The sequence below is a fragment of the Silene latifolia genome, chromosome 6, assembly GCF_048544455.1.
Source record: "Silene latifolia isolate original U9 population chromosome 6, ASM4854445v1, whole genome shotgun sequence".
Taxonomy (NCBI): domain Eukaryota; kingdom Viridiplantae; phylum Streptophyta; class Magnoliopsida; order Caryophyllales; family Caryophyllaceae; genus Silene; species Silene latifolia.
The window spans coordinates 21,589,463-21,600,601 of NC_133531.1; the positions used below are offsets into that span (position 1 = coordinate 21,589,463).

General features: G+C 37.7%; 2 protein-coding genes and 1 long non-coding RNA gene across 3 annotated transcripts; 2 read left to right on the plus strand and 1 right to left on the minus strand.

Moving 5' to 3' along the window:
* The first annotated feature begins 4,049 nt into the window (after nucleotides 1-4,049).
* On the plus strand, nucleotides 4,050-5,913 carry LOC141586511 (uncharacterized). The gene is made up of 2 exons (XM_074407765.1): nucleotides 4,050-4,721; nucleotides 5,187-5,913. The coding sequence occupies exons 1-2, from the start codon at nucleotides 4,209-4,211 to the stop codon at nucleotides 5,595-5,597; spliced, it is 924 nt and encodes a 307-aa protein (XP_074263866.1). The 5' UTR covers nucleotides 4,050-4,208; the 3' UTR covers nucleotides 5,598-5,913.
* Nucleotides 5,914-7,221: 1,308 nt separating this feature from the next.
* On the plus strand, nucleotides 7,222-8,094 carry LOC141586513 (uncharacterized). The gene is made up of 2 exons (XR_012519547.1): nucleotides 7,222-7,322; nucleotides 7,812-8,094. It is a non-coding gene; the product is annotated as an uncharacterized LOC141586513 (long non-coding RNA).
* A 2,664-nt stretch (nucleotides 8,095-10,758) lies between these two features.
* LOC141587737 (uncharacterized) lies at nucleotides 10,759-11,139 on the minus strand. The gene has a single exon (XM_074409206.1). It carries the CDS (start codon nucleotides 11,137-11,139, stop codon nucleotides 10,759-10,761), a length of 381 nt encoding a protein of 126 aa, XP_074265307.1.

Consider the following 11,139-nt stretch of genomic DNA (forward strand, 5'->3'; position numbering starts at 1 on the left):
GGCCGTTCCTAGCCGTGCCGCCCACCGGCCCGCGGCCCTTTATGCCTACTTTAGCCATAACTCGTGTTTACGAGCTCAGTAAATGACGTTCTTTTTCAAATCATTTATTTTCCCGAGAACCACGATTTGAAAAAAAAGATAGCCGTATTTGAATCCCACATCTAGAAATTTTTGTATGTCAAATTTTTTCTGATCGAACAAATTTTGAGTAATAATATCTCTTGTTCACGCTTTCCAAATTAGAGAATTTTTTTCTCAAATTGTAATTTTTTGAAAGATGAACGATTTAAAAAATATCATTTTTTAAGTTTGAATACGAGTTATGAACACTTAGGCGGCCCTGTTCTTTTGAATTGAAACCGTCTGAATTGAACTGAACTTAATGAAGCTGAATTGAACTAAATGAATCTGACTGAACTGAAGTTAATAGTTAATTTGTGAAGAAAAAAGCTGAACTGAACTGAATTGAATAGAATTGAACTGAACTGAAATAAGCTAAAATTAAGTCCAAAAAACCATGACCTAAAATTTTCAAGCTTATAAAGTGAGTATTTCATATAAAATGTCAAAATTTAAGGATATGACGAAATTTTTGAAATTATTATAAAATGGTTGAGATGAATGGGCAGTGCTTACTAATTAAGGGGTGTCATATTTGTGTGGCAATTGTATCAATAGGTCTTGATATAGGCGGGTGGGGCGAACAGACGGGTAAAGACTTCTAATAAAATAAATAGGAGGGACAAGGTGGGGCACCTCCTATATGCTTCCCACTATATAGCAAATGGGTATTTTATAAGGAAAAATGGTATCCATTTATACGTATAGACGGATAGTGTCTGTATTTGTGCAATTGTATATGCCTACATGGTACATTACCTGATCACACATCCCCAAACGTCTCACTTATACGTGATACTGTGACACGTGGCGTAATATTATAGATGTCGGCCTTTTGCACCGACGTTTCAGTTTTATCGTCTAAATTCGTGGCCGACAACATGGGGTCGACCAAATTATTTACGACAGCGGCTTGACACATGGCAGATGCTCATTGGCTCATACTCTCATAGTATGATCATTTGACAGCCTACTTTGCGATCGTGTTTCTGTTCTCTTTGTCCGCTTTCTTCTCCACTATTATGAGATTATTACGAGATTATTAGAGTATCTCCAATGGTTGAGAAAAATTTGAAACCGCGATTTTAAGAAATCGTTTCAAGAAATTTCAACCATTGGAGTAGTCAAATAAATTAGCTTTGCTTAAAAAAAATTGAGCTAAGTAGCTTTACGAAAGCTATCGCTTAAATGGACCCACAAAAAACATAACCAATAGGAAAATAGTGCCTCATTTATAATGTTTTAATTTTATATTTAGAAATTAAAAATTGAATAAAATAATAGGAGAGTGTGTTAGGTGGGTCACATAAAGCTAAGAGAATCGACTCCACCGTTGGAGTAAGTTGTAGAAATAAATGGTTGTGGCTCAAAAAATAAAAATGATGCGAAAGGTAAGTATTTAATACCAACTAGCTTACCATTGTGGATGCTCTTATGATATTGTGTACGAAACTATGGAGGGTAATATAATACCGAGATCACAAAATTTCACTTTAGAAAAACACTAGCCGTCTACGGTTGAAAATAAGTTAAATATATCACCATTTTTATAATAAGACAAATAATAAGTGAGATGATGAAGGTTATCTTATTATGAAAGTGGTGATATATATATCCGTCTACATTTTTAGACGGATATACTCGTCTAGAATAAGACTAATTATATGGAGATTTACAATAATTTGACATAGTAGTAATTACTTTGACTACTAGATGGAATCGGACACTCGGGTTATTGGGTTGCCACGACTCAATACAATTTATAGCTCATTTTAGCACGACATGTGTTAGACAAATCGTGCGTTGTGCCTGGGCCAAAGCTTGCAGCTAGCCAAGGCACACTCAAATTACGAAAAAATAAGATTTAAATGGAGGATTTACACGGATTTGCCGAAACATAACACGACAAAGCATGGGCGTGCTTGGACCGCCATTTCCATTTCACCGACACATCACAAACCCCACCTACACGTAATTGAATTACCATGGCTTTGCACCTCAACTTTGATATATGGAATAAGGACTCCTAAGTACTTGGCCAAGCAATCCAAAATCACTATTGACCAACCTTGGTCACAAATTGATCATTTCTTGTTTTTGGTCACAAATTAACTACCTTTGGTCACATATTAACAAGCTAATTACTTGATTAACCATGATCAAGCAAGGTCATGACCATGCAATTGACCTTGCTTGAGGATAGTCTTATAGATTTATATTGCAATTTAATACGGTATAAGAATCCATGTTATGATTTAAGTTAAACTAAGTTGCAAATTAACAAAATAAATAAATGAACTACCGACCAATAATCTCAGCTCAATGAGAGATTAACTTCAATTTGTAACCCAAGGTATACATAAGAAAAATGTGAAGGGACGTGTGATTGTCATACACATAGAATTAGATGAAAAACTTTATTACAGAGTTTTTGATTAAATTTATATTATCGATTAATTTAGGATACAATCTCTTAAACTGCGAAGATAAAAAAACTCATCCGTAACAAGTATCACATACATGCAAGTTACACATTGGAAGAAGATGAGAGAGTTGTCAAATTTATAAATCGACCAATTACTTTACTCATTACCAATTAATTTTGAGATAAAACCTCTTTTAACTTATAAACTGAATTCTCTTATCCGTATATATTGATATGACCCAGACCCAATAATGTAGCCTTATTGTAGATGTATCTCGGCCGTGTATCTCTAAATAATCTTTGCATGGATATGGTCCATATCCAGGTCACAAGGGTCCTTTGACTCCTCTCTTCTCGTATGCTCCTCACAAAACCCGCAAAGTAGAATTGATATTTAATTTTGCGACCCACATCACGTCGGCCACAAGATTTCAGTAGGATTCAATTATTAATTTGTTGACTAATAAACTGAAAAAAAAGTAGAGAGATTTAAAAACTTTTAGAGTAGCTCTTCTGCGTTATTTTAGGCTGAAATAATAAGACGAAATTTTAAGATTATTTTATTGTGTATTGTGGCCATTTTTTTGTAAATAAGTGACCATAAACTATCAAATGAGAATCCTGTCCTATTTTTGTGTCCCATCTCCCATCTCCTGTCTCATGATCTCTCCTTTTTGACACATAAACATAAAAATCACATATATGGTATATTTATTACAGAAAATTCACGTGGTACCCTTCAACTTTGCCACTTTTCATATGGTATCCAATATTTTAAGTTCGTGTACACGGTACCCTTTACATTTCATTTTCATGCACAATATGCCCTTTTTGTCACTACAAAAACTTTCAATTGAGCGTAACTCCTACATCGGAATTTGAAATCGACCTTTTTTTTCTTCCTAAAATGATTTTCTTTTCATAATCTACGATTTGAGATAAAAAAAATTGACGACGGGCATTTTATAGAATTTTATTTTTCCGACAACTTTAAATCAACCGTAATTTCGATCTTAAATTTACGAATGACCGTTTTTCGTTTTATAAAATTGTAGATCTCGAAGAGATAATCAAGTTTGAAAAAAATTATTCAATTCCGATTTCCGGTCTACGGTTTGTGCTCAATTGAAGATTTTAAGAACAATAAAAACGACACGCCATACTTGAAAATCAAAGCTTAAGGGTATCTTGTGCACAAACTTAAAAAGTTGGATACCACGTACAAATTGGCGAAATTTAGGGGTACCACGTGAATTTTCCGTTATTTATTTATTTCCTATGTTGATGTGTCAAACAAAGAGTAGCATGAGACAGGAGATGAAACATCACTGATGAGCTGTAACACTACCTTGATCATTGTGGTTATATTTGACCTTAAAATAATTATAAAATCCCGTCTTATTTATTTTAGTCGAACTCGACCGTCTGAAACAAGAATTTGCGAAACTTTAATCCTCGTGTCTCCTAAACGCGTTACAAAACCCCTATAAAAACCCATTACACCCATCAACTAAAAATCCATCACTCAATAAACTCCCAAACCAAAGCAAACAACTTAAAAACATCACTTGAGTATCAAACAAAACAAAAACCCATTTTTATATCCCTTAAACTAATTTCACAAATTCTCGTTTAATACGAAAGTATCCATCCTAATTTAATAATGGCGGAGAGGGTGAACGAGCAAGTTGGTGCTACACCAGTAGAGACGACTTCTCGCGGTATGTTCGATTTCATGAAAAAGGACGAGGTCGAGAAGCCAATCAAGGAGGAGACATTTGCTTCTGAGTTCGATCATAAGGTTCAAGGGGACGAGGTCGAGAAGCCAATCAAGGAGGAGACATTAGCTTCTGATTTCGATCATAAGGTTCAAGTTTCCGACCCGGTAGAGGCAGAGTACCAGGATGCACTAGAGAAGAAGTTTGGTGCGACACCAGAAGAGGCAGAGTACAAGGATGCAGAAGAAAAGACGCAAGGTGCGAACCCACTAGACACAACTGATCATAGCTTGTTCGACTTAATTCAGAACGACACCGAGAATAAAATCCCAGTCACGGAGGAGACATTCGGGTCTGACTTCGATCACAAGGCTCCAGTTTCGGAACCGGCAGAGTATAAGGATGAAGACGAGAAGAAGCACGGTACCGTTGTCGAGATGCTACGATCTTACAGCTCTGTAAGTGTCTTATGCTTTTTTTTTAAACTTATTATTAGCATCGATTCTTGTTTAGAACGGTCTTAACTCATGACAACTCAACGGATTATAATATAGGTGAAAATAAAAAGAAGCTAGACGGATTAAAAATGACATTTATTTTAGCCGCTTCTTTGACATTTATTATAAGCCCATGTAAAGGGAGAAAATCGGAAAAGGTTGGGAGCAGTGGTGGAGCGAAGGGGCTACTTGGAGAGATCATCCCGATAATGTTTGAAAATTTCGAAATTTTTAGTTAAAATTTTCAAATTTTTCCAAGGTTCCATTATAAAATTACTCTTTTGCCCCCGCTGACTTTAAATCTTGGCTCCGTCACTGGTTGGGAGCATTTCTCAGTAATAAATATCGTCTCATAAGTCATAATGCAGTAAAATATAATTGCAATTTGAAATCATGCCTAACAATTTGAGTGTCTACTAATTGCAGTCTGATGAGGAAGGAGATGAGGAGGAGAAGAAGCAGAGGAAAAAAGAAAAGAAGGGATTAAAGGAGAAGCTGGTGGAGAAGCTACCAGGACACAAAGATGATGAGGTGGTGGAGCACACTCACGTGCCAATAGAGAAGCCTCACGTGCAAGAGGCAGTGTACTCTGAGCCACCTCAACAAGAGGAGGAACCTGAGAAGAAGAGCTTCCTTGACAAAATCAAGGATAAACTCCCTGGCCACAGCAAGACTGAGGACAGCCACGATGAGGCGGTGCCACTGTCGGTCGAGCCGGTTGTCAAGGGAGAGGAGGAGGACAAGAAGGGGTTCATGGACAAAATTAAGGATAAGATCCCTGGGTTAAGTAGCTCCAAGGCTAGTGATGAGAAGAATGATCATGTGGATAAGTATTAATTACTAGCTAATTGTTATGCTTAATGACAATTAAAGGGATTTTATATTATGTGCTAAGTGCGCTTTTCGTTGGACAAAAAAAAAATACGGTAATATGTATGGTTGATTAATTTGTTGGTCTTTGGTTTTTTTTTGTTGGTGATTAATTATTTGGGTGTCGTGGGACATTTGTTTTTATTTTTTATTTTATATCTATTTTATGTAACTATGTAAGTACAACGTGCTTATGTTTATGTAATGTGTTTGTTTATTTTTAGATGGTGTAAAGAAGTTTCAAACCCATAATGCTATTACTATATGTTGTTATTTCATTCAATTTAATCCAATCTTTTATGTTCTTAATTTAGTAGGAACAATATATTTAAATGAGTGAGTCATTATCATAAAATATCAAATTGTCAAAATGAAATATAAAGTTGCACGAATACAAATGTTATCATGCTGTAACAACAAATTTTGTATAGCTATAACTGAAATACAAAACAAGGAAACAAAATGAGTTTTTTATTAATATCAGAAAAGTTCGTGTACAATCTCTAATAATCCTCTGATTCTAAACAAATAGAAGTGACGCGTGTAGAGGGTGTATGCACTCTACGCGCGACGTTGACTTGTATTCTTGAGAGGGTCGAACGACTGAGAGTCTCTCTTGAATGTTTGAATGTTTGAACATTCGAGCTTGAATGTTTGAATATTCGAGTTTGAATGTTTGAGTTTTCTTTGCGGGTGCACAAATTTGTTGTCTTGTTGCTAACTACGTTGAATTTCACGAGATTTAGGAGGAGAGAATTAGGAGCCTTTTCTTTCCTTCAAGTTTTTCTCTCCCTGGTAATGAATAAGCCTGGGGTATTTATAGATAAAAAGCTGGGCTTTTCCTCGGGTTTGGTCACAAGCCCATTTCTCGGCCCATTCGCAATTTTAGCCCAATTTGACTTCTGTTTGGACCCGAATAACTCAGAATGACCCAAATTTGATTTAAAAGGGACAAAAATAATAATTAAATTGAGTAATATATTTATTATTAACCCAAATTAATTAACTTCTGTATTTTCGACATTTAAATAAAATTTTAATGCCTACAAATTGCCCCCTCGAGACTTTGTCACGTACACCATTGAAGTGTTTCAGCGTGGCAGGGTCTCGAAGCATTCTTTTGGTTTGACTTGGAAGTCGACGGCTATCCATCATGTTGCATCGATAACATTTTTTTGGCCATCCTGTCATTATCTGACTTGGCGGATAGCATTTGAATTTTTCGTCACCTTGGTCATTTTGTAACCTTTACGGATGATACTTTTTTATGTCACCCTGGTCATTTTGTAACCTTCACGGATGATACGTTAACAGTTGAGCAACAAATATCTTCAACTAATTACTTAAAGAGTAGAAAATGTTTGACTTGGCACCACTATGCTTTTTTAATTGGCACCACTATGCTTTTTTAATTGGCACTACTACACTTCACTTTTTTAATTGGCACTACTACACTTTTTTAATTGGCACCAAAATATTTGACGTATCAAATTTGTTTTAGGTTGTTGGTACAGTAGGACTTTCGGTGGACGGCAAAATTTAATTGGACCAAACCATGAGTTGCCAAATCCCACACTTTTTTAATTGGACCGACACTTGATTTACAGGGACCAATTCTCCTATTTATACTGAGATTAAATGGACCAATTCTTCCTCCAACAAGGTTTCACACCGAGTGAAGCCAATTTTAAGGTACGTTCTTTTTCCCTTCCTTTTGCTAGTTTCAATGCTTAGGAGTCTTTTCCCAATAACTTGCAGTCTTGCACTGTGTTTGGTCTTTTTTTTTTTTTTTTTTTTTTTTTTTTTTTTTTTTTTTTTTTTTGACAGCATGTTTGGTCTTAGTTAGTCACTTGACTTTTGGACCATTTCCTAATTCCTATCTCCATTTCCAAAATAGATTGGCGTCTCTGTTTTCACTTTTGAACAACCTGGAATTTAGGATGAGATTTAATGCTAACCACATGATATTTACACTGATAGAAAGTTGTTAGCAAATTAGTAGGCATCAATTTGACCATAATTTGCCCAGAATTTTCCCCAAAATTTGCACGTTAAGGGCTTAAGGCCATTGTTTACGCCCATCTGTGTCTAGAACTCAAACCTTGATTTCGAGCCGCAAAATTCTGAAATACTGTCATTCCAATTTTCCTTTCTCAATATAATACTAATTGGATTTTATAGTTGTCAACTAGGCAGTTAACCAGACAACGATCCGAAATCATGAATGACGAGGAGCACTTCAGTGAGAATTGAGATTCCGCGACGAACTGATAGTGACGTGAAGGAGTGATAGAGAATCACCGGCGAGCAACGTGGCTGTCACCGATATAGGTGTGGTGGAGACGATGTTCCTTGAAGCTTGTTAGGAGTTTGATCATGAAAACAGTGCCACTTAAGTCTCCTTTTTCCTACGAGAACATAAATTCAGTGTAATACGAAAATTAATGATTTTTTTTTTTTTTTTTTTTTTATGATACCCTTGCTTTTTCAGGGTCGTCATGGTATCCTTCAAGGAGCTTTGCAACAAAGATTTTACCTACCTTGCCATAGTCGACAATGAAAAAGATGATGCAAATTCCGGAACCCGCTTTGTTACTCGCCAATCCTTGCGCTCTTCCAAAGGTGAAGCTAGTGTGGTCAACAAACATTGTTTCGATCCTGAAATGTCATCAAAGTTCGATATTGCCAAGTCGGATGTGACAGCCCGTTTTCTTCTGAAGAGCACCTTCAAGACAATGGCCGACGAATATTCCACCTATCTCTTACTTGGACGGAGAATAATTGCCGGATCAATGAAGTAGGGCTCTAACAACTTGAAGATTTACGGAGAGTCAAGACATACTGCTGGATATTGGGAGTGGACCGAAGATGTGCTTGCTCGCTTAGGTGATATCCTTGAAATCTCTTCCATCAGCTCGGCGATCAACGCATCATTGTACTCATATGACAAACACGTGCCAGTAATGCGCGCCTTCTTTGAAGCTTGGTGCCCTACCACAAACACCTTTCATACCAGAGAAGGAGAACTGTCCATTTCTTTGTGGGAGAATTCGAGACTTTCTGGATGACACATTTTGGTTTCTCATCAAGCAACGCACTTGTCTTGTCAGACGCAAGAGGATTTTAAGCCACTCATGGTTGAGTCGTTTAAGTTCTTTTCCAAGTTATGAAGCAAGCCACATGTCCGTTGGCCATGAAGCATTTGAGGCATCCCGGGTGGATCATTTCAAGACTTGACCGTGGATCGATTGGATACTTCAACCGACTCCAAGGATGCGAGAAATTTAAAATTTGGAGCACGAATTCGATTCTCCTCCAAGTCATCAAGAAGCAAGCAATGGACCGTGCCGACGATTGTTGGAGAGTTTGAAGCATTTCGCGCGCGAGATACCGATTTCTTATTTGACCCATCATGCAAAAATGAACTTGTTCATGGACCGTTGAAGACCGTGAGAGATGCCGAGGAATTTGAGGTGGAGCACTTCGATACTCTCTTGATCAGTCCACCACATGAGGAATTCAAGCTACTTCCTTCAATCCGTTACGCAGTGCGAGATTTGTTCGAAGGTCTTTGCAAGGCTCTCTATGTCCATGTGGAAGAAGGAATGCAATGACCCATATGAAGTAGAGCTCGGAGGATTTGAGCATGAATGATGTTCCTTGAAGCTTGCTTGATCGAGAATCATGGATAATCGAAGGATCATCGTCAACTACTCATGGTCTACACTTGTTCGATGGAAGGCAAGACACTTGGAGATCTAGAAGATACGAGAACATCTTTTTTTTCTTAAGGCAAAATCCGTCAATGATTAAGACTGTCCTTGACCTTAAAGATCAATCGATTTGAAGTTTATTTAGCCGTGCAAAGTTTAAGCTCTTGCGGGCAAGGAGCGATTTGAGAGGTTCGAAATTTTGGTGTGGCTGCATTTAAACAAAGTGTTTGTTCAAAGCGCCTACGTACTCGCAAAGTGACCATTGAGGACAAATTGCAAGATCAAGCCAACGTAGTTCGGGGAAGGATTTTTTTGTTTGGGGATGTGGTCGCACCTAAGTAAATGACTTACTCAAGTTGCCTACGTACTCGCAAAGTACCCAAGTACTCTACAAGATCAAGCCTACGTAGTTCATGGAAGGATTTTGTTCTTTTTTTTTTTTTTTTTTTTTTTTTTTTTTTTTTTTTTATGCGGTTTAGCCTCATACTTAGGAGCTTATGCAGTTTAGCCTCTTGCTTAGGAGTAGTAGCGCTTCAAGAATTTTCCGTTGATCGGTCCTACATGAACACCGTCTTCATCAACAATCTTATAAGCACCATTGGTGTATACCTCTTGCACGACATATGGCCCATCCCACTTAGAAGTGAACTTGCCTTTAGGTTTGTGAGAAGTAATGATCGGCCTTCTTACAAATGAGCACCAAGTCTCCCGCTGAAAAGATCGAGGGCGCACCTTTTTGTTGAATGCGCGTGACAACCGTGCTTGATAACATTGTAGCTTTTGTTGTGCTTGCAACCTTTTCTCGTCTAAAGCTTCCAACTCTTCCAAGCGCAGCTTGTCATTGTCATCACTTGTAAGTTCTTCATGAATGGCAACTCTTAAAGATTGAATTTGAACTTCTAACTAGCAGCAAAGACGGCTTCAACTCCATACACCAACGCATACGGGGTTGCTTGAGTAGGTGTCTTATATGTAGTACGATAGGCCCACAATGCCTCACCGATTCTCTCATGCCAATCACGCTTTGACTTCGCCACCACTTTTCTCAACAAATTGCATAGCGTCTTATTAAAAGCTTGACTAAGCCATTTCCGGAGCATTGTACATGGAAGACTTGTATTGTTTAAATTTAAACTTTTCAGCAAGACTTCTCATCAACTTGTTAAAGAATGGCTTGCCATTATCAGTTATGATGCGTTGTGGTACACCATACCGAAAGATGATTTGAGTGCGAATGAATTCAACAACAGTTTCCTTTTTTACTTCACGTACACTGACAACTTCTGCCCACTTTGAGAAATAATCTATTGCGGCGAGGATATATTCATGCCCATTTGATGCTTTTGGAGCGATGGGTCCTACAACATCTAGTCCCCACATTTCGAATGGCCATGATGAAATGGTAGGATCAAGGGTTACGGAGGTTGGTGTATGAAATTTGCATTAAACTGACAAGCATCACACTTCTTCGCAAAGTCCATGCAATCTTGCACCATGGTTGGCCAATAGTACCCCATTCTTTTCACATGATCATGAAGCTTTGGACCGGATTGGTGAGCGCCACAAACACCCGAATGAGCTTCGTACATGGTTTGAAGCCGGTTTCGCCAAGACATCTTAGCCATTGTTTCGAGGAACGATCGTGCGTAAAGTGTTCCCTTATAATATATGAACCTTGGAGCACGACGACGAATCTCTACCTTATGTCTAGGGTCATCAGGAAGCTTTTGATGTTCCAATAAATCGATGATAGGTTGTCGCCAATCATCATTATCGACTTGGTAGACACTAATCAT

Bases quoted from the DNA above. Each gene is read 5' to 3' on its own strand.
- LOC141587737 (XM_074409206.1), bottom strand. From the start codon at position 11,139: ATGATTAGTGTCTACCAAGTCGATAATGATGATTGGCGACAACCTATC.
- LOC141586511 (XM_074407765.1), top strand. From the start codon at position 4,209: ATGGCGGAGAGGGTGAACGAGCAAGTTGGTGCTACACCAGTAGAGACG. The intron at 4,722-5,186 runs GTAAGTGTCTTA...TACTAATTGCAG, and splicing joins TGCTACGATCTTACAGCTCT to TCTGATGAGGAAGGAGATGA.